Consider the following 24,386-nt stretch of genomic DNA (forward strand, 5'->3'; position numbering starts at 1 on the left):
CCACGATTCTTCCTGTGATTCCGAACCATTGCAAGTCGCAGGACGCGATTCCCGTGACTTGCAATGGAACTCTAAACGCGGCTTTGCTGCGATTGTCGCCTAACGAATTGCGGTTAAATCGCGGAAACAGAATCGCGGGATGCCTGACGCCCAAAAGAAGTACAAGAATTTATTTTGGGCATCAGGCATCCCGCGATTCTGTTTGCGTGATTTGTCGGGTGACATTGGCGGCAAAATCGCGCCGCATTTGGGGTGCCATTGCAAGTCACGGGAATCGCTCAGGCGTCCCGCGACTTGCAATGCTTCGGAATCACAGGTAGAATTGCGGCGATTCTGTACGTGATCCGAAACGCCTATATTTGAATGGAGCCTTAGATTGTATGCTCCACAAGCAGGGCTCTGCTATGCCTTCTGTACTGAACTGTATTGTAATTGTACTGTCCCCCCTCTACATTGTAAAGTGCTGTACAAACTGTTGGCGCTATATAAATTCTGTATGATAATAATAATAATAATAGTGATGGTGTATTCAAAAGCCACTATCCAAGAATCTGTGGGAAAGTGTATAGCAATCTTTTTACCTTACAGGAAATATTTGTTAGGACTTGGGGAACCCCTCCTAAACCAATTCATTGGCGTTGGCTGTTTAATGCAAGGAAAGAATCTGGGAAGGGCAGATGTCCAGAACATACACTTTTTAGGCTGCACCTAATAGCAAATGAATGTGGCAGATATGGGGTGTCTGGTGGATGTCAGGAATCACAGGAGATTCCAAAGACATGCAAAGAGCCCAGGCGAGGGTTATATAAACATTGGTGACTCCCAGGATTTTAGGATGAGTGGACATGGCTGTTGATCAGAATATTTATAATTGGATTGGGGAATGCTTATACACTTCTTGGCAATTATTGACATATCCTAACTCCTATACAAGCCTGCAGAGAGCACTCTTGAAGCATATGGGTTTTCTTGGCCATTCACTGTTGTCCCCCAAGGATAAGCCAAATCCTGGACACACCCATCTCCTTATAAATAAGCACATTCACAAATTCACAAAATGTGAACATTTACTGTGCTCTATGGTTCCTCTCATTGACCCCCATGTTACTACAGGACGCAGTAGTGAGAAGGAGGCCAGCAGATTGAACCACACAGCGCAGGTAGCCAGGAATCCAACACTCCTAGAAGTATCAGTTACTTTAGACCAGGGGTAGGCAACCATTGAGAAACGGAGATCTACAAAGAGAACAAAGATCACTAGGGTTCGTTTTTTTTTTTTTTTTTTTTAAAGAAATTAACTAGCCAGGACTAACTAAATAGTAAGGAAAAATATAACAAAACAAATGTCATTGTAAAAATTTAAACTTACACTACCTTGAGAGTTAACAGTGTCAATCAGTAGGGCAATAGAGGGTGGTGTGTTGACAGTGTCAGTAGAGCAGAGGTCTGTGTCATTAGGGCAGAGGATGGTGTCAGTAGACAGTGTCAGTAGGGCAGAGGTTGGTGTCATTAGGGCAGAGGATGGTGTCAGTAGACAGTGTCAGTAGGGCAGAGGTGGGTGTCATTAGGGCAGAGGATGGTGTCACTAGACAGTGTCCGCAGGGCAGAGGTTGGTGTCAGTAGGGCAGAGGATGGTGTCAGTAGACAGTGTCAGTAGGGCAGAGGACGGTGTCACCAGGGCAGTGGATGGCGTCAGTAGTTTTTTATTTTTTTATTTTATTTTTTACAATTTTCTTTTTTTATTATTTTTTTACAATATTATTATTATTTTTATTTTAAGGTTTTTAAGGAGCCCTGTTGGGAGGCTCTGGTGAAATATCAGGGGTCTAAACTAGAGATCGACCGATTATCGGCAACACCGATATATCGGGGGCCGATATACACTTTCCCCGATATATCGAATCGGCCATTGGATTTACTGATATTGCCGATATTTTCTTGATATCACAACGTTCTGCTTTCTATCATCGCCTCCCACGCCTGTGCGGCCCATACGTGACATAATTTCACTGCACGCTGCACACGTTCTCTGTCTTAAGACCGCCTCCCACACCTCGGACAGCCTCTTGTCCAGCCAGCTGCAGTCTGGTCCATTCACGGTGCTCACGGTGCCAGCCATCCACCCACAGGCCCTGGCCTCAGCCACCCACCACAGGGTGCCAGTCGCCAGCCATCCGACCCACAACAGAACAGGGTGCCAGCGGCCAGCATCCAGCCACCCACCCCACAACAGGGTTCCAGCGAGCAAGCAAACCAGCCACCCAGGTGACACCAAGCCAGCCACCCGCCACTGTGACCAGTGATCAAACAGTGTTCCAGCAAGCCAGCCACCCACAACAGGCCAGGGTGTGTGAGTGATACCAAGCCAGCCACTCACACAACAGGGTGACCCCAAGCCAGCCACCCACCACAGTGTTCCAGCAAGCTAGCCACCCACACCAGGGTGACACCAAGACAGCCGCCCACCCACCACAGTGTTCCAGCAAGCCAGCCACCCACAACAGGGTGACACCAACTCAGCCACCCACCACAGTGTTCCAGCAAGCCAGCCACCCACAACAGGGTGATACCAAGCCAGCCACCCACCACAGTGTTCCTGCAAGCCAGCCACCCACAACAGGGTGACACCAAGCCCGCCACCCACCACAGTGTTTCAGCAAGCCAGCCACCTACAACAGGGTGACACCAAGCCAGCCACCCACCACAGTGTTCCTGCAAGCCAGCCACCCACAACAGGGTGACACCAAGCCAGCCACCCACCACAGTGTTCCTGCAAGCCAGCTACCCACAACAGGGTGACAACAAGCCAGCCACCCACCACCAAAGTGTTCCAGCAAGCCAGCCAGCCACCCACAACAGGGTGCCAGCAAGCAAGCCACCCTCACTGTCAGGCGTCAGCCACCGACCCACAACAGGGTGCCAGCCAGCCACCCAAACTGCCAGGCGTCAGCCACCGACCCACAAGGGTGCTAGCAACTCAGCAAGCCACCCACACTGCCAGGCGTCAGCCACCGACACACAACAGGGTGACAGAAGCCAGCCACCCCACAAAAGGGTGCCAGCAAGCAAGCCACCCACACTGCCAGGCGTCAGCCACCAACCCACAACAGGGTGCCAGCAAGCAACCCACACTGCCAGGCGTCAGCCACCAACCCACAACAGGGTGCAAGCAAGCAACCCACACTACCAGGCATCAGCCACCAACCCACAGCAGGGTGCCAGCAAGCAACCCACACTACCAGGCATCAGCCACCAACCCACAACAGGGTGCCAGCAAGCAACCCACACTGCCAGGCGTCAGCCACCAACCTACAACAGGGTGCCAGCAAGCAACCCACACTGCCAGGCAGGGCTGCTGTTAGAAATTGCGGGGCCCCGTACAGACTACCTGGCAGGGCCCCCTCAAGAAAATATTAAAGATATATTTAGCTAAAATTACAACAAATGACTATTATCAGACACAAATATAACATAACTCGCATAATTCCTGCTAAATCTAAAAAAAAAACTATGTTAAATAAAAAAGAAGATGAGATGAGAAAAATATACAGGCTGGGCAGTTGGAGCTCAGTGATCAGAGAGACAGAGAGAAACAAAAGTTACAATTTACAAATAAACTCCTGAGCAGAGATAAGTGCTGGGAGGGGGGCCCACACAAGGGAAGGGGATTAGTGAGGGACAACTGTCTCTTTCTCAACAGATAAAAGCTGATAGCAGAGAGAGGGACAGATCAGATTCAGGTGCTGGAGGAAGATTTCTGTAATTGTTGTCCATCACTAATCCCCCTCTCTGTGTGGCCCCCCCCTGTGTGCTAGGGCCCCCTACAAGAGGGCTGGTGGTCCCCCCCTATCAGCGGCCCGGCTGCCAGGCCTCAGCCACCAACCTACAGCAGGGTGCCAGCAACTTCAGCAAGCCTTTTTTTTAATCTTTTTTTGTGTCTTTCAAATTGAAATGGAGATGGATGATGAGAGAAAAAGTAAAAGTGTGTTCTGGAACTATTTCTCATGTCAACCTTCTCCAGGAAAAGCAGCAGTGTGCAACACATGTACAAACAGCATAAGCATGGGATCAGTAACTGCAAAAAACAAAAATATGTCAAATCTTCGGGCCCATCTAAGAGTTCATCAAATTGAATTATATCATGCAGCACAGAAAAAACAAAATGAATATCAATGTGATTTTGAAATACCTCCTCCACTACCCTAGGCAACAATAACAGATATGTTTCTGAAAAAAAAACAGGTGTCACTGTCTAGATTTAGATGGAAGATCCCAACTGCTGGACAGAGTAATCACAGAGATGATTGTCACTGATAACCAGCCATTTCCAATGGTGTCTGACTCAGGATTTAGGTGGTTGATGTCCATACTTGAGCCAAGCTACACACTGAAGAGTGAGAAGTATTATCGAACAGAAATGCCGGGAAAGATTCACCAAAAGGTCGTTGACAAAGTAAAGGCTATGCTGCAACCAGAGAATTGCGACAACTCACTCTCATTCACGACTGACTGCTGGTCAGGACAAAGAGAGTCAGAGTCACTAATGATTCTGACATGCCACTTCATTGACAGCGGGTGGAAAAAAAGGCAATTGGTGTTGAATACAAAAGTGATGCAAGGATCCCACACTGAGTACAGTAGAGTAATGTTTCTAGGCATGCTTGAAGACTGGGGAATCAACAAAGACAGAGTGATGCTTGCGCTACTTTGAGACAGTGGAGCAAACCTGCAGAAAGGAATGAGGCTTGATGATATGGCATACCTCAGTGTCATGGCACACAACATCCTCCAACTTTCAAATGATGGTCTGTCAAGCTAAAGAGCTTTGATTGATATATGTTTTTAGAAGCATGAACAGATTAAAAATGTTGTGCTTGCAAGTCTTTTGAATCCTCAATACAAGAACAATGTTTTCTCTTCTGATGATGTATTGGCAAAGGCAAAACAATGGCTGACAGAAGATATTCAACAGAAGGTGCAGGAGGTATGGAAAAGACAAGTCCAGATCACTATTTTTATAATATGAAAGAGCAGCATGCTGCAAAAACAGAAAAATGGCCAAAAATACGTCAATGTACAGAAGAGAATGTTCTTAATCGTGGTCAAATTGATCAGGACATTTTCAGTGTTTTATTGGGTCAAATAGTTTATATGTGCGCTCCTAGGTCGCAGGGTGTCTAGGCGCACAAAAGGGGGGGTTTTAATTAAGGGTGCCACATCCTGAGTTATATAGTAGAGAGAATGGGAGGGAAGTAATTGGACTTTATTGGCACCGGTATTAAAATTGTATATTTTATTGGAAAATTCACAAAACACATTAATAAGAAAAGCACAAAAAAGAGGGATAAAAAGGCCAACATACAATATACATACAATGCAGTAAGGCGGCAAAGCCTCAAAACAGTGTGCAAATCGCATAGCCTGTCAGGTACTAATAGTTGTAACAACAATCACATAAATTACAGAGTAACCTGTGTTCATGAGGCGGCCATAGAGAAGGATAATGACCGTCTCTAAAGGTCGTCTGTACAGAGTGGATACACAGATGTTAGGTTGAGTCCCAGCTGCCCTACATGTTCCGCTTAACCTAGTAAGCTTCTTCTGGAGCATGTGGTGAAAACAGACATCTGAGAAAAATTTCAGGTGATAAGACCTTGTAATGGACCAAGCCTGGTAGGCTAGAATAATAACGAGGGGGGTCGGTACGCTGTGGTTGGAGCAAACTGCAATTTATGGCGGTATCCCCATCCGGGGGGGTATAAATACGGTCGCTGTACTGGTAGCATACTCGTGCCTAATACACCTGGGTCCTAGGCATAGGAGGTGTACCCACCTCGCCTGCCCTTGTTTGGTTCTGCAGGTCGGGGCTTCCTTTTCCTCCGGCCTCTGTACACAATCCCTTTTTGGGATCGGATTTCCATGACAGTGAGCCCTTGATTCTGATCTGTACCTATGTTATATGAAGTACTTTGTCTCATGTTATTTCCGGCAATTGTATTAGGCAGTTTGCTCCAACCACAGCGTACCGACCCCCCTCGTTATTATTCTAGCCTACCAGGCTTGGTCCATTACAAGGTCTTATCACCTGAAATCTTTCTCAGATGTCTGTTTTTACCACATGCTCCAGAAGAAGCTTACTAGGTTAAGCGAAACATGTAGGGCAGCTGGGACTCAACCTAACATCTGTGTATCCACTCTGTACAGACGACCTTTAGAGACGGTCATTATCCTTCTCTATGGCCGCCTCATGAACACAGGTTACTCTGTAATTTATGTGATTGTTGTTACAACTATTAGTACCTGACAGGCTATGCGATTTGCACACTGTTTTGAGGCTTTGCCGCCTTACTGCATTGTATGTATATTGTATGTTGGCCTTTTTATCCCTCTTTTTTGTGCTTTTGTTATTAATGTGTTTTTGTGAATTTTCCAATAAAATATACAATTTTAATACCGGTGCCAATAAAGTCCAATTACTTCCCTCCCATTCTCTCTAGTGTTTTATTGGGGCCCTATGCGGAGGATTCAATTTCTTATGAATCTGCAATAATGAGCCTGGATGATGAGCTTTATCTCTATTTGAAGGAACCAGTAATTGACAGAAGTGATCCTCTTCAGTGGTGGAAAGAAAATGAGGCACGCTACAAAAGACTTGCTTCCCATGCTAGAAGATACCTCTCTCTCTCTGCTCCTCTGTCTTCCTCTCCTCCTGAGCATATTTATGAAGTGGCAGCATTATATGAACAAAAGAGAAGCCCTTTAACAGGTGACCATGGACATGCTGAAATGTTCTGCTTTCTGCAGTATAATATTGTTCTACCTAACTGGGAGTATTGAAAAGAGTAGTGTCCACACAAATCCACTGTCTAGCTGTTGCCTGGCTTTTTTTCTAGCAGTTTTACACTGACTGCAGTAGTTGCAGTGAGTGCCCTACTGCAGAGGTAGTCCACTGACTCCAATCCAATCCACTGACTAGCTGTTGCCTAGCTTTTTTCTAGCAGTTTAGCACTGACTGCAGTAGTTGCACTACTGCAGCAGTAGTCCACTGACTTCAGTCCAACTCCAATCCACTGTCTTGCTGTTGTCTAGCTTTTTTTCTAGCAGTTTTTTGCACTGACTGCAGTAGTTGCAGTGAGTGCCCTACTGCATAGGTAGTCCACTGACTCCAATCCAATCCACTGTGTAGCTGCTGCTTAAATTTTTTTCTAGCAGTTTTGCACTGACTGCAGTAGTTGCAGTGAGTGCCCTACTGCAGTGGTAGTCCACTGACTCCAGTCCAATCCAATGTCTAGCTGTTGCCTAGATTATTTTCTATCAGTATTGCACTGACTGCAGTAGTTGCAGTGAGTGTGTTAACTTCATGTACAAGGGATATAGTTGTTTAATATACTTCCATCTTGTGGTCATTTCGGTTACTGCATCTTTTTCAGTGTTCCCTCCTATTCTATGATGTATTTCCCCTTCCTGTTTAGTTAGTGTGTAGGAGAAAATAAAGGACTGAGTGCAGAACCACGTCGTGTCTGTGGAGTTTATCAGTGGTAGCAGAGGATGGTTTCCAACTATAGAGTACCACCTAAGTTTGACGAAATCAGACCATACGAGTGCTGGAAAAATGAAATTAGTATTTGGAAACTTGTTACGGATTTGGACAAGAAGAAGCAGGCACTAGCGGTGGTGTTAGGGCTCGAGGGGCGAGCCAGAGAGACTGCTTTGGAAATACCCGCGAGCGATCTGAATGAAGACAATGGTATGGAAACCTTGTTAGCTAAGCTGGACTCTGTATTCTTGAGAGAAGAAAAAGACCGCGCTTATGAAGCATACTCTCATTTCGACTCGATTTCCAAAGACAGCGCGATGTCCATGGCAGACTACATCATAGACTTGGAGCAGAGATACAACCGCATGAAGAAATACAACATGACCTTGCCTGATGCTGTGTTAGCGTTTAAACTACTGGACACGGCTTGTCTTGAAGAGAAGAGTAGGCAGCTAGCACTTACAGCGTGCACGGATTTAACATTTGCATCCATGAAGTCAGCGTTAAAACGGATTTTCGGAGGAAAAACCAGTGGAGCAAGTGGAGACAGCTTGACTCAAGATGCGGCGTTTTTCACGGAGCAGAGGCCACCAGGTAAATTCAGACGGAACAACAGCCAGTCACAGAATAGACAGTGGCAGCCACAGCAAGGTACAAACCCGCTCGACAAATATGGTAAGCGAACAAAATGCGTAATTTGTCAGAGCACGTACCATTGGGCCAAAGACTGTCCTCATCAGAGAAATGAAGTAAAGCTAGCAGAAGATGAAAATGTCGAAGAGTGTAACATTACACTGTTTACAAAAGTTATGACGGACTCGGAGATCTTCCTAACTGAATCACTGGGATCAGCTATCATTGACACAGCATGCACACGTACTGTTTGTGGTGAAAAGTGGCTGGATAGTTACATGAAAGACCTGAGCCAAAGCCAAATAAACAAACTGATGCAAACAGAATCTTCAAGCTGTAGACCTTTCAGATTTGGTGATGGTCAGGTGGTACACTCCTACAGAAAGGTAAAGCTTCCCGCTAAGATCGGACCAACAAAATGTCACATTGAAACGGAAGTTGTTCCTGTTGATATCCCTTTACTGCTGAGCAAAATGGCTCTAAAGAGAGCAGGAACTGTTTTAGACATGGAGAATGACAAAGTTGTCATGTTCAAGCAACCAGTGCCTCTTGAGCTCACTAGTTCGGGACACTACTGTGTCGACATTAGAGATGGTAATACTGAAGTGGACACCAATGAAAGTGAAGTTCTTGTCATCACAGCAGAGATGTCTACAAAAGAGAAGTGTAAAATTCTCCTGAAGCTTCACAAACAGTTTGGCCATGCCTCTGCAGACCGGCTGCAGAGGCTTATCCTCAGCTCTGGAAATACTGACAAAGACTATCCAGTTATTCTGCAAGAGATTATCCGTGACTGTGAGGTATGTCAAAGATATAATAGGACCAAGCCCAGGCCTGCTGTGGGTTTGCCTTTTGCCTCAGAGTACAATGAGACGGTGGCAATGGATTTACATGAGCTGGAACCTGGCATATGGTACCTCCACATCATCGACCATTTCACACGCTTCAGCGGTGGAAACATTGTGAGAACAAAGAAAGCCTCTGAAATTGTCAACTCTTTCATTCACTCGTGGATAAGTGTTCATGGTGCCCCAAAACGGATATACACTGACAACGGTGGTGAGTTCAATAATGAGGAGATAAGAGAGATGGCAGAAAAATTCAACATTGAGATGAAGACCACAGCGGCATACAGTCCTTGGAGCAACGGGCTGCTGGAGAGAAACAACATGACTCTGACTGAGATTCTTCTGAAGGTGAAAAGGGAAAACGGGTGTGGCTGGCAGATTGCTCTAGACTGGGCTTTAATGGCCAAGAACAGTATGATTAATGTGCATGGTTATAGTTCACACCAGCTGGTGTTTGGTCACAGTCCTAATCTTCCCTCCATTTTGGTTAATAAACTGCCTGCTCTAGAAGGTACTTCTATGAGTACTAGAGTAGGACAGCACCTAGCAGCATTGCATGCTTCCAGAAGAGCATTCACAGAGGTGAAATGCTCAGAAAGAATAAAAAGAGCTTTACAAAAGCAGCTTAGGCCTACAGATGAAAAGTATGAGACAGGAGACAGAGTGTACTACAAACGAGCAGACAGTACAGAGTGGAAAGGTCCTGCTGTAGTTATCGGTCAAGATGGCTCTGTAGTGTTTGTCAGACATGGTGGTATCCTTGTCAGAGTACACCAGTCCAGGCTGAATAAAGTTAATGCACAGGATGGGGATACACTTGTACTACCTGATATTCCTGGAGATAGTACAGAAAAAGAAAATGTAATACACACTATGTCAGAAAATTCAGATGATGAAATGAGTGTTAATAGAGAAGTGCAAATCCATGAAAACACAGAAACAGATGATAGAGAAGATGTGAGACAAACTAATGAGAGGGATGCTACTAATACAGTGGGTTCCACGGGTGTCAAACTGAAAACAGGTCAGACAGTGACATTTACAAACAGAAATGATGAGACGAAACACACGGCCAGAGTTTTAGGCAGAGCAGGGAAAGCAAAAGGGCAATATAGAAACTGGTACAATGTGCAGTATCTTGAACCAAATGGCAACGAGGGTCAAAAGGAAGCTTTAGACGTGTCACAAGTTGATGATCTTCTCACTGAATGTGAGAACACCGATGGCGATGTACTTATTACCAAAGACATCTCTTTTGATGCTGCTAAACAGCAAGAGATTGACAACTGGCAAAATAATAATGTTTACGAAGAAGTCACAGACAAAGGTCAGAAATGTATCTCTACTAGATGGGTCTGTACGTTAAAGGAAACTTCTAGTGGTGTTGTTCCCAAAGCCCGCCTTGTGGCGAGAGGTTTTGAAGAAGTCAATATGCATGAATTACAGAAAGATTCTCCCACATGTGCATCAGAATCACTCAGGCTCCTGTTAGCTGTTATTTGTCAAAATAAATGGCAAGTGAACTCTATGGATATTAAGTCTGCTTTTTTGCAGGGAATGGAACTCTCAAGAGACATTTACATTCGTCCCCCACCAGAAGCGAGCGTGGACAATGTGTTGTGGAAACTAAAGAAATGTTTGTATGGACTTGCAGATGCTTCCCTCTACTGGTACAACAAGGTCAAAGAACTCATGCTGAACAGTGGGGGTAAAATGTCACGGGTTGATCCTGCAGTGTTTTATTGGCAGAATGAGCAGTCTGAGGTAACAGGAGTACTGGCATGCCATGTGGATGATTTTTTTGGGCAGGTTCAGAGCATTTTGTAACCAATGTCATCCCTGTGCTTAAATCTGCATTTCACGTGGGTCGTGAAGAGTGTGAGAGTTTTTCATGAACATTGCTACTGTGGGTGGTGTAGTACAGGTGCATCAGCACAGTTATATTGAAAACCTACAACCAATTCATTTGCAGGCAACACATGCTGTACAGAGAGAGGCCCCACTGAATGAGAAAGAAAGAGAACAACTCAGATCCAAAATAGGACAGGTTCTGTGGGTTGCTAAACAAACAAGACCAGATGTTATGTTTGACACATGTAGCCTAGCATCCAACATTAAGAATGCTACTGTTCAGTCCATACATGAAGTGAACAAAGTGCTCCGTAAACTTAAGTCAGAGAAGGTAACACTTAAGTTTCAATACTTGGGTAACAGTGAGGATTTGAGTTTGGTAGTATTCAGTGATGCTTCACTGGGCAATCTTCCAGATGGAGGTACACAGGGTGGGGCTCTAATTGCCCTCATGGAAAAATCAGGAAAGTTCTCCCCACTGTTTTGGCAATCTAAAAAAATTAGACGTGTGGTAAGAAGCACACTGGCAGGAGAAACCCTTGCCATGTCAGATGGTATTGACAATGCTATGTTCTTGGCTATGCTCTACTCTGAGCTCACTACTGGTAAAGCTGATCTTAATGCTCTTCCTCTTGTCTGTGTTACTGATAACCATTCCCTGTTTGACGCTCTTAAGTCTACAAAACAGGTCACAGAGAAGAGACTAAGATTAGAAATAAGCGGTGTCAAAGAGCTCATACATGCTAATAAAATCAAAGAAGTGCGTTGGTCAACAGCCAAGTCACAACTTGCTGACTGTTTGACAAAAAAAGGTGCTTCCTCTCTTATGCTTCTTAAAGCGCTGTATGAGGGTGTATGGAAACTGTAAAATCTGGTCCATTGAGCATATATCTTGGTATTTTTATTTTGTTTTGTTTAAATACGCAAACTCACTTGAATACTACTGCGTTCTGAAAATCATTTTTGTGTGACAATGTTTTATGTCAAACTCACCCGTTCTCTTTTTTTTTATCTTAACCACTTAAGCCCCGGAGGATTTTCCTGCTAAACGACCAGGGGGTATTTTGCGATTCGGCACTGCGTGACTTTAACAGACAATTGCGCGGTCGTGCGACGCTGTATCTAAACAAATTTGGCGTCCTTTTTTTCCCACAAACAGAGCTTTCTTTTGGTGGTATTTGATCACCCATGCGATTTTTACTTTTTGCGCTATAAACAAAAAAAGAGCGTACATTTTGCAAAAATAACAATATTTTTCACATTTTTTTATATGAAATTCCCCCAAAAAAAAATGTAAAAATCAAAATTTTTTAAAATTTTCGGCCAATTTGTTTTATGCTACCTATGTTTGGTAAAAAAAAATCGCAAAAAGCGTATTTTGATTGGTTTGCGCAAAAGTTATCGCGTTTACTAACAAAGGGAAAGATTTCTGTCATTTTTGGTGTTTTTTTTCTTTAACGTGTAATGGCGGCGATCTGCGATTTTTTTTGCGGTACTGCGACATTGGGGCGGACAGATCGGACCCTTGACTGACATTTTTGACACTTTTGGGGTTACCAGTGACATTTCTACAGTAATCAGTGCTATATATATGCACTGTTACTGTAAAAATACACTGGTAGTGAAGGGGTTAACTTTATTTGGGAGGGAGGGGCTGTGTGTGTCCCTAGGGGCGTGCTTTCTACTGTGATTGGCTGTGGCTTGAGCTGTAAGGACACTGATCAACGGATCTACATAGTAGATCCATGTGATCAGTGTTTTTACAGCGAGGAGAATGACAGGTGGCTTGTTTACACAAGCTGCCTGACATTCTCCCTCTCCCCCGCCGATCGCTGAGTGACTGGCGGACATCGGGTCCGCTGGTCACACACGCGGGGGGGTCCGTGACTGCGCAGGAGCGGGAGCGCGCCTCCGTGGGCGCGCGGGAGCGCGCCTCCGCGGGCGCGCGCTCGCTCCCCAGAGCCTCACAGGCGAGCGATGTAGACCTACGTCACTCTGCCTGTGAGGGGCTGACTGCCGCAGTAAATATACTGTGAGCAGTCGGCAAGCGGTTAAGAAGAGAGTGAGATTGTTAACTTCATGTACAAGGGATATAGTTGTTTAATATACTGCCATCTTGTGGTCATTTCGGTTACTGCATCTTTTTCAGTGTTCCCTCCTATTCTATGATGTATTTCCCCTTCCTGTTTAGTTAGTGTGTAGGAGAAAATAAAGGACTGAGTGCAGAACCACATCGTGTCTGTGGAGTTTATCAAGTGCCCTACTGCAGTGGTAGTCCATTGACTCCAATCCACTGCCTAGCTGTTTTTCTAGCAGTTTTGCACTGCCTGCAGTGCAGTAGTGGATTTAAAGTATTGCAGTGAGTGAGTGCACTACTGCAGCAGTTTATTATGCATTAATGCACAATCAGAATGATGTGAAACTAAATGTCCCTGCAATTGAATTTTTCACATTAGTTCTCATGCAGTTAAGGTGTGAAAAACAAGCCCTTAATGTTAAAATTGTTAATAAATACAGTTTTACATGTTCAGTAACAGATTTGTGTTTATTTTGCAAAATTTTAAATGTACAAAAATATTGGCCAATACCGATATGCGATCGCCAAAATATCGGTATCGGCAACGAAAAAACTATATCGGTCGATCACTATTCTAAACAGTCCCCTGAAGTCTCATTTTTGAGACAGAAATGGGACTGAAGAAACACGTTCCCCAGTCCCTTTCTCTAAAGCCTCAGCTGCACTGCAGATGAATGAACAGGAGACAGAGGCTCCTGTTTATCCATAAACTGAAGCATATGTAGCACCCTACTGACCCCTGGCATCAGGGTGGGCTCACTTTTAACCTTAGGATGTCGGTAGTTGGGCACGGTGGGATGGGAATAGGAGTATAACAAATAGGCACTAGTCACTGTTAGAACATAACAAAAGAGCATTTATTGCTCACTTTAAGAAAATTTCAGGGAGAGAGGGATAAGGGCTCAGGACATCCAGAACAAGCAAACAGGAGCTAGCAGACTCCTACAAAGACAGTGGCCAACAGTATAGAAAAGAGCCTCTAGGCTGGCTCAGTGTTCTTTACTAACTTTAGCAGAATTCTCCAATAGCAACGGTGACTCACAGTATATGCAGGAACAGACTGGATGAGCGCTTTCCCAGGTTCTCTTTAGCTTCCCCCTATGGCAGGGTAACCTCTAACACGTCCTCTTAGGTCATTCAGTATCTTTAGACAGGCTCCCAAGTCTCAGAGACCAGAGTGGATAGTTAGGCCTCAGGCTTCAGGCCTAGTCACACAGCTGCTCCACATAAATCCACCCACTCAAGGCCAGGGCCTGTGTGGAAGAGGAAGATCGCCTGGCCTCCCCAAACATTTATATTTTGTCCCAGCATGCACCAGTGTCCAGGCAGTTCCTACTGGTTGGCTAAAAGTAGCTTAAAAATTCATAAGTGGTCTAAGTGGTTAGCCCTTCTGCCTAGCAGGACCAGGCTCATCAGTCGAATCCCAACCATGACACTATTTGCCTGGAGTTTGCATGTTCTTCCTGTGCATGTGTGAGTTTCCTCCAGGTACTCCGGTTTCCTCTCACACTCCAAAGACATGTTGGTAGGTAACTGGATCCTTTCTAAATTGGCCCTAGTATGTGTATGTACGAATTCGGGACCTTAGATTTTTAAGCTCCTTGGGAACAGGGACAAATGTGAATGTATAATTATTATTATTTATTATTTTCAGGTACTGAAAATAATATATATATATATATATATATATATATATGTAAAGTGCTGCATAAATTGATGGCGCTATCTAAGTACCTCTAATAAAAAAATATTTTGTAAATTACTTTAAAGCCAAGTGATGGGAAAGCCGACATTTTACAGTTAGAAATCTAGTAAACAGGTCCACACCAGGGCTCGTGGCCGACAGCTGGCACAAGGCAGCTAGTAGAATGGGAACATTAATTTCGGCTGGCAGTGTGTGTAGTAGTGATATATAGGCCGATATTGGCCGATATTTTCTGACATTTAAAAAATATATATATTTTTTTACAGGTACAGTTGTGGAGGGATTTGGGGGTCTAAAAGACCCCAAACCCCTCCTCTGCACTTAAAAGCATTCAAAACAGCCAAGTTCTAAAAGCAGAAGGTTTTTTAATTTAACGCATCTTAGAGATGTGCCTGCTGCCAGCGCTGTATAAAATGTATAAGGCCCCTTTCACACATACGGTCCGATCAGATCCGCCTGTCAGTTTTTCAGGCGGCCCTGATCGGATGCCCCATGCATCTGTATGGGGCAGCAGATGTCAGCCGAGACATGTCCGCTGACACTCGCTGCCATCCGATCCGATCCTGTCCGTCAAATCCGGATAGATGGAAAACTATTTTCCATCCATCCAGCAGATTGGATCGGATGGGATTGGATGAGAACAGACAGGCAGTCCGTTCTCATCCGATTCCCCCATAGGGGAGAGTGGGGATCTGACAGCTCCATCTCTGCACAGACAGCAGAGACGGAGCTGTCATCCACCTGCTCAGTGGGGGATCGGCAGATCGATCCCCCGCTGAGCAGAACGGACTCCGTCGATGGAACGGAGCCGTGTGAAAAGGGCCTAACAGCTAAATACAGTAAATGCAGTAGATGGCACAGTTATCCAGCAGTGTCCCAAGAGACTTCCTGTCTGCTGCAAGAACAAAATGGAGTTGGGCCGCTTCACAGGAAGCCTTGTATTTTATCAATGAACACAACACTTCCTGTGAGTGGATGGAGGGGGAAAGATGTCACTATTTCCACCACAGTCAGTCATGGCGGTGCCAAGAATGAAACCCCTGTCACATATATCCCTCTTATCATATCTGTAACTATAATGTACCTTTTGTATATGTCGATTGTTTTTTTTTTTTAGATTTAGATAGTGGAGAGAGATTAGAACACCTGTCAGTTTTTATTGCTGTCTTTGCCCCGTTAGAAAGATTCACCCTCTCTATTTGTCCTGTTTGCCATTATCACAGAGAGTGAAAGAAAATCCTACATTTTGAGTGGTCACCAGAACAGGAACAGAGGAAAATCTTCCTATGGGGACATGGGTTCTGGTGACTACCAGAAAGTAGGACTTCATTAAAGCGGAGTTCCGGCCACCAAAAACAAATTTCAATGAAAATACCCCCGGGACAGTCAGGGCTAGTACATTCCACAATGGATAGCCTCTGATCTGTCCCAGTTCGCACTTACCTGCAAGAAGAAATACTCACTTTTAAAATTTCTTCTCCAGCGCTGCCATCTCAGGTGTGGGCAGCTTGAAGCCAGCGCGATCCTCTTCTGCGTCCTCTTCGGTCCCACGATGTACTGCACCGGCCCCGTCGTCACTTCCGGGGCCGCAGCTTCATCCCTGCACAGCTTCTGGGCATGCCCAGAAGCTGTTTAGCAAGGTATGACGGCGCCTGAACCGGAACTGACGTCGGGGCATTGATTCCTGGGAGCGATGAAGTTCAGCTCCCAGGAATCATTGCAAAGAGGAAGTGACGGCGTGGGCCGCGGCCGCCGAGGGAGGAAGTGGAAGAAAGGTGAGTATATTTTTCTGCAATTACAAGGTAAGTAAAAAAAATAAATAAATCCTAATTATCCATTTCTGTTTCAGGTGACCTATAGCAAGTGGATGGCCCAAAATCGATTTTGGGGCCGGGAACTCCGCTTTAATTTGGAAAAATGATCTTGCACTTCCGGTTTTGCTGTGGGACCAGAAGTGAAGGAAAATCTCTGCAATGGGACAGGGGTGGTGGGGAAAAAAAACAGATAGGGATTGTAACCTTCCACCACTTTCTCGAAAATGAAAAAAAGTTTAGCATTTATTTCTGCTTTAGGAAAGGAATGCCTTTGCTGGCAATTGTAATGAAAAGCCTCTGTCTTCTTATCCATACAACTATATGTAGGTGAGACTTTGCTTGTGTGTGCTAATGAACTATTATTACTGACACTTTTATCGCATAATCTCGGTGTGGTATGGCCATAGAGTGTCATACAGGAGACACATATGTGTGGACCTTGGCCGCTGTCTGTAGAAGATAACATCATGATATGACATACCTCATCTCCGACCTACAGCTATTTATACACCACGAATGCGCACTACAACATCTCACGTATTACACAGTATAAAAGCGCAACTCCGCTCTGCATCGCCGGAACTTATAGACCGTGAGGCGCCGCTACATGGTACATTGCGGCTCCTGCCGAGTGACTGTGCGCCGCTATCACGTGTATTGTAGACAGGGTACCGTCTAGGTCACATGACTGGTCATGGCGGCTGAGATCCATTCCCGGTCTCCGCGCGGCCCTGTACTTCTCACCAAGATACCCGGACACCGGGAGCAGGTCACTTCCGCCTGCTTCATCCCGAGAGAGGACGGCATCATCACCGCCGGCGAAGACCGGTAATTATACAGGGCGGCGGGGGCTCAAATCACCCTCTGACGTCACGAGACACTAGAAAATAAATCCACCTTCCCTGCTGGAACTTCATTGTAAACACTGACACACACTGCCTATTCCCTGCCTATTGTGTCATTCTGTGCCTTCCCTGCATTACACACAGTGACACACTGATCTTCCCTTCATGTATTTACACACATACTATAAGTAGAATAGGACAGCCCTGTACTACAAAGTATGTCATGAGCCTCTTCCCTCATACAGTCACACACTGCCCTTCCCTGCTACTTCCTCTGGTGATACTCCATGCCCTTCCCTGCCACTTCCTCTGGTGATACTCCCTGCCACTTCCTCTGGTGATACTCCCTGCACTTCCCTGCCACTTCCTCTGGTGATACTCCCTGCCCTTCCCTTATACTTCCTCTGATGATACTCCCTGCCCTTCCCCGCTACTTCCTCTGGCTATACTCCCTGCTACTTCCTCTGGTGATACTCCCTGCCCTTCCCTGCTTCTTCCTCTGGCTATACTCCCTGCCCTTCCCTGCTACTTCCTCTGATAATACTCCCTGCCCTTCCCTGCTACTTCCTCTGATGATACTCCCTGCCCTTCCCTGCTACTTCCTCTGATGATACTCCCTGCCCTTCCCTGCTACTTCCTCTGATGATACTCCCTGCCCTTCCCTGCTACTTCCTCTGATAATACTCCCTGCCCTTCCCTGCTACTTCCTCTGATGATACTCCCTGCCCTTCCTTGCTTCTTCCTCTGGCTATACTCCCTGCCCTTCCCTACTACTTCCTCTGGTGATACTCCCTGACCTTCCCTGCTTCTTCCTCTGGCTATACTCCCTGCCCTTCCCTGCTACTTCCTCTGATGATACTCCCTGCCCTTCTCTGCCACTTCCTCTGATGATACTCCCTGCCCTTCCCTGCTACTTCCTCTGATGATACTCCCTGCCCTTCCCTGCTACTTCCTCTGATGATACTCCCTGCCCTTCCTTGCTTCTTCCTCTGGCTATACTCCCTGCCCTTCCCTACTACTTCCTCTGGTGATACTCCCTGACCTTCCCTGCTTCTTCCTCTGGCTATACTCCCTGCCCTTCCCTGCTACTTCCTCTGATGATACTCCCTGCCCTTCTCTGCCACTTCCTCTGATGATACTCCCTGCCCTTCCCTGCTACTTCCTCTGGTGATACTCCCTGCCCTTCCCTGCTACTTCCTCTGGTGATACTCCCTGCCCTTCTCTGCCACTTCCTCTGATGATACTCCCTGCCCTTCCCTGCTACTTCCTCTGGTGATACTCCCTGCCCTTCCCTGCTACTTCCTCTGGTGATACTCCCTGCCCTTCCCTGCTACTTCCTCTGGTGATACTCCCTGCCCTTCCCTACTACTTCCTCTGGTGATACTCCCTGCTCTTCCCTGATACTTCCTCTGGTGATACTCCCTGCTCTTCCCTGATACTTCCTCTGGTGATACTCCCTGCCCTTCCCTGCTTCTTCCTCTGGTGATACTCCCTGCCCTTCCCTGCTACTTCCTCTGGTGATACTCCCTGCCCTTCCCTGCTACTTCCTCTGGTGATACTCCCTGCCCTTCCCTTCTACTTCCTCTGGTGATACTCCCTGCTCTTCCCTGCTACTTCCTCTGGTGATACTCCCTGCCCTTCCCTGCTACTTCCTCTGGTGATACTCCCTGCCCTTCCCTGCTACTTCCTCTGGTGATACTCCCTGCCCTTCCCTGCTACTTCCTCTGGCGATACTCCCTGCCCTTCCCTGCTACTTCCTCTGGCGATACTCCCTGCCCTTCCCTGCTACTTCCTCTGGCGATACTCCCTGCCCTTCCCTGCTACTTCCTCTGGCGATACTCCCTGCCCTTCCCTGCTACTTCCTCTGGCGATACTCCCTGCCCTTCCCTGCTACTTCCTCTGGCGATACTCCCTGCCCATCCCTGCTACTTCCTCTGGCGATACTCCCTGCCCTTCCCTGCTACTTCCTCTGGTGTTACTCCCTGCCCTTCCCTGCTACTTCCTCTGGTGATACTCCCTGCCCTTCCCTGCTACTTCCTCTGGTGATACTCCCTGCCCTTCCCTGCTACTTCCTCTGGTGATACTCCCTGCCCTTCCCTGCTACTTCCCTTGGTGATACTCCTTGCCCTTCCCTGTTACTTCCTCTGGTGATACTCCCTGCCCTTCCCTGCTACTTCCTCTGGTGATACTCCCTGCCCTTCCCTGCTACTTCCTCTGGTGACACTCCCTGCCATTCTCTCTGCCACTTCCTCTGGTGACACTCCCTGCCATTCTCTCTGCCACTTCCTCTGGTGACACTCCCTGCCATTCTCTCTGCCACTTCCTCTGGTGACACTCCCTGCCATTCTCTCTGCCACTTCCTCTGGTGACACTCCCTGCCATTCTCTCTGCCACTTGCTCTGGTGATACTCCCTGCCATTCTCTCTGCCACTTCCTCTGGTGATACTCCCTGCCATTCTCTCTGCTACTTCCTCTGATGATACTCCCTGCCCTTCCCTGCTACTTCCATTGGTGATACTCCCTGCCCTTCCCTGCTACTTCCATTGGTGATACTCCCTGCCCTTCCCTGCTACTTCAATTGGTGATACTCCCTGCCCTTCCCTGCTACTTCCTCCTCAGGATGATACTTCTTACTCAGGATGATACTCCCTGGCCTTCCCTGCCACTGCCTCCTCAGGATGATACTCCCTGCTACTTCCTGCCAAGGATGATACTTCCTGCCAAGGATGATACTCCCTGCTACTTCCTGCCAAGGATGGTACTCCCTGCTACTTCCTGCCAAGGATGGTACTTCTTGCCAAGGATGATACTCCCTGCTACTTCTTGCCAAGGATGATACTCCCTGCCACTTCTTGCCAAGGATGATACTCCCTGCTACTTCTTGCCAAGGATGATACACCTTGCTACTTCTTGCCAAGGATGATACACCTTGCTACTTCTTGCCAAGGATGATACACCTTGCTACTTCTTGCCAAGGATGATACACCTTGCTACTTCTTGCCAAGGATGATACACCTTGCTACTTCTTGCCAAGGATGATACACCTTGCTACTTCTTGCCAAGGATGATACACCTTGCTACTTCTTGCCAAGGATGATACACCTTGCTACTTCTTGCCAAGGATGATACACCTTGCTACTTCTTGCCAAGGATGATACACCTTGCTACTTCTTGCCAAGGATGATACTCCCTGCTTCTTCCTGCAAAGGATGATACTTCCTGCCCTTCCCTGCTTCTTCCTAGTATGATAATCCCTGCCTTCCCTGCTACTTCCTGCCCCCTACTACCTAGGATGATGCTCCCTGCCTTCCCTGCTACTTCCTGCCCCCTACTACCTAGGATGATGCTCCCTGCCTTCCCTGCTACTTCCTGCCCCCTACTGCCTAAGATGATACTGCCTGCCCTTCCCTGCTACTTTCTGCCCAGGATGATACAGCCTGCCCTTCCCTGCTACTTTCTGCCCAGGATGATACTGCCTGCCCTTCCTTGCTACTTTCTGCCCAGGATGATACTGCCTGCCGTTCCTTGCTACTTTCTGCCCAGGATGATACTGCCTGCCCTTCCTTGCTACTTTCTGCCCAGGATGATACTGCCTGCCCTTCCTTGCTACTTTCTGCCCAGGATGATACTGCCTGCCCTTCCTTGCTACTTTCTGCCCAGGATGATACTGCCTGCCCTTCCTTGCTACTTTCTGCCCAGGATGATACTGCCTGCCCTTCCTTGCTACTTTCTGCCCAGGATGATACTGCCTGCCCTTCCTTGCTACTTTCTGCCCAGGATGATACTGCCTGCCCTTCCTTGCTACTTTCTGCCTGCTCCTGCCCAGGATGATATTCCCTGCCCTTCCGTGCTACTTTCTGCCCTCTACTGCCTAGGATGATACTGCCTGCCCTTACCTGCTACTTTCTGCTCAGGATGATACTCCTTGCCTTCCCTACTTCTTTCTGCCCTTTTACTGCCTAGGATGATACTCCCTGCCCTTCCCTGCTACTTCCTACCCTCTACTGTCAAGGATGATACTGCCTGCCCTTCCCTGCTACTTCCTGCTTAGGATGATACTCCCTGCCCATCCCTGCTACTTCCTGCCCTCTACTGTCTAGGATGATACTGCCTGCACTTCCCTGCTATTTCCTGCTCAGGATCATACTCCCTGCTCTTTCCTGCTACTTCCTGCCCTCTACTGCCTAGGATGATATTCCCTGTCATTCGCTGCTACTTCCTACCCTCTACTGCCTAGGATGATACGCCCTCCCCTTCCCTGCTACTTCCTCTGATGATACTCCCTGCTCTTTCCTGCTACTTCCTGCCCTCTACTGCCCAGGATGATACCTGCCTTTCCCTGCTACTTCTTGCCCTCTGCTGCCCAGAATGATACTCCTTGCCCTTCCCTGCTACTTCCTGCAATCTACTGCCCAGGATGATACTTCCCACCTTTCCCTGCTACTTTCTGCCCTCTACTGCCCAGGATTATACTGCCTGCCTTTCCCTGCTACTTCCTACCCTCTACATCCCAGAATGATACTCCTTGCCCTTCCCTGCTAATTCCTGCCCTTTACTGCCCTGGATGATACTTCCCGCCCTTCCCTGCTACTTCCTGCCCTCTACTGCATGCCCTTTCCTGCCACTTCCTGCCCTCTACTGCCTAGGATGATAGTGCCTGCACTTCCCTGCTGCTTCTTGCCCAGGATGATACTCCCTGCTACTTCCTGCCCTCTACTTCCTAGGATGATACTCCCTGCCCTTCCCTGCTACTTCCTGCCCTCTACTTCCCAGGATGATACTCCCTGCCCTTCCCTGCTACTTCCTGCCCTCTACTTCCTAAGATGATACTCCCTGCCCTTCCCTGCTACTTCCTGCCCTCTACTTCCTAGGATGATACTCCCTGCCCTTCCCTGCTACTTCCTGCCCTCTACTTCCTAGGATGATACTCCCTGCCCTTCCCTGCTACTTCCTGCCCTCTACTGCCTAGGATGATACGCCCTTCCCTGCTACTTCCTGCCCTCTACTTCCTAGGATGATACTCCCTGCCCTTCCCTGCTACTTCCTGCCCTCTACTTCCTAGGATGATACTCCCTGCCCTTCCCTGCTACTTCCTGTCCTCTACTGCACAGGATGATACTCCCTGCCCCTCCCTGCTACTTCCTGCCCAGGATGATACTCCCTGTCCTTCCCTGCTACTCCCTGCCCTACAATGCCTAGGATGATACTCCCTTCCCTTTCCCTGCTACTTCCTGCCCTCTACTGCCTAGGTTGATGCTCCCTGCTCTTCCCTGCTACTTCCTGCCCTACAATGCCTAGGATGATACTCCCTTCCCTTTCCCTGCTACTTCCTGCCCTCTGCTACCTAGGTTGATACTCCCTGCCCTTCCCTGCTAGCCATGGACAGCCAGTCCCTTCATTGCAGAAGAGACAGTGGGGTTGATTTACTAAGAGGGCAAAATCTGGTGCAGCTCTGCATAGAAACCAGTCAGCTTCCAGATTTTCTTATTAAAGCTTAACTGAACAAGCTGAAGTTAGAAGCTGATTGGTTACCATGCACAGCTGCACCAGATTTTGCACTCTCCAGTTTAAGTAAATCAACCCCAGTGTGTCTTTGCAGTAGCACACCCGCCATTTTACAACTTTTTAATTTCTAGGTAAAGTTCCACTATTAAATCATGGTCTGGCCGGGGAGTGGTTCTGATCTTTCGTTGTGGCAGTTTCATATTTTAAGTGACAAGTCTACAACCCACTCCAAGCCTGTTAACTCAACATAGAAAAGAGGAGCAGTACACCGATGAGGTCAACCCGATTTTGCTGTGCTCTCGCCTCCTAACAGCTATGTACTACTTTCTCCTGACCCTTGCGCTCCGAGCACTACTTTCTCCTGACCCATGCGCTCCGTGCACTACTTTCTCCTGAGCCTTGCTCTCCGTGCACTGCTTTCTCCTGAGCCTTGCGCTCCGTGCACTACTTTCTCCTGAGCCTTGCGCTCCGTGCACTACTTTCTCCTGAGCCTTGCGCTCCGTGCACTACTTTCTCCTGAGCCTTGCGCTTTCCGTACACTACTTTCTCCTGAGCCTTGCGCTTTCCGTACACTACTTTCTCCTGAGCCTTGCGCTTTCCGTGCACTACTTTCTCCTGAGCCTTGCGCTTTCCGTGCACTACTTTCTCCTGAGCCTTGCGCTTTCCGTGCACTACTTTCTCCTGAGCCTTGCGCTTTCCGTGCACTACTTTCTCCTGAGCCTTGCGCTTTCCGTGCACTACTTTCTCCTGAGCCTTGCGCTTTCCGTGCACTACTTTCTCCTGAGCCTTGCGCTCCGTACACTACTTTCTCCTGAGCCTTGCGCTCCGTACACTACTTTCTCCTGAGCCTTGCGCTTTCCGTACACTACTTTCTCCTGAGCCTTGCGCTTTCCGTACACTACTTTCTCCTGAGCCTTGCGCTTTCCGTACACTACTTTCTCACACTACTTTCTCCTGAGCCTTGCGCTTTCCGTACACTACTTTCTCCTGAGCCTTGCGCTTTCCGTACACTACTTTCTCCTGAGCCTTGCGCTTTCCGTGCACTACTTTCTCCTGAGCCTTGCGCTTTCCGTGCACTACTTTCTCCTGAGCCTTGCGCTTTCCGTGCACTACTTTCTCCTGAGCCTTGCGCTTTCCGTGCACTACTTTCTCCTGAGCCTTGCGCTTTCCGTGCACTACTTTCTCCTGAGCCTTGGGCCCCGTGCTCTATTTTCTCCTGACCCTTGGGCCCCGTGCTCTATTTTCTCCTGACCCTTGTGCTCCATGCACTACTTTCTCCTGACCTTTGCATTCTACCCTCTTGACCCTTGATGTGCATTACATACTCCTGACCTTTGCATCCTTTGTGTTACTGCTCACCTCTGTACTTTGTTAGTCCTGACCCCTGCACTCCATGCTTTATTTATTTTACTCCTGACCGCTGAATTCTGTGCATAACTCCTGACTGCTGCACGTGAATCTGCACCCTTGACCCTCTATATGTGTTACATACTCCTGACCTCTGCACCTTCTACGTTACTGCTGACCTCTGTATGTGTGTTACCTCTGTAATCTGTGCATTACTTACCCCT

General features: G+C 47.4%; 1 protein-coding gene across 1 annotated transcript in view; it reads left to right on the forward strand.

Moving 5' to 3' along the window:
* The first annotated feature begins 17,110 nt into the window (after nucleotides 1-17,110).
* Nucleotides 17,111-24,386, forward strand: part of WDFY1 (WD repeat and FYVE domain containing 1) — a 78,219-nt gene continuing 70,943 nt past the window's right edge. The window contains exon 1 of the mRNA XM_082252436.1: nucleotides 17,111-17,293. Within this exon, the coding sequence (XP_082108562.1) occupies nucleotides 17,160-17,293 (134 nt within the window). The 5' untranslated portion in view covers nucleotides 17,111-17,159. The remainder of the gene's footprint in view (nucleotides 17,294-24,386) is intronic.

Source organism: Pelophylax lessonae (assembly GCF_965119305.1).
Source record: "Pelophylax lessonae genome assembly, chromosome: 3".
Classification (NCBI taxonomy): domain Eukaryota; kingdom Metazoa; phylum Chordata; class Amphibia; order Anura; family Ranidae; genus Pelophylax; species Pelophylax lessonae.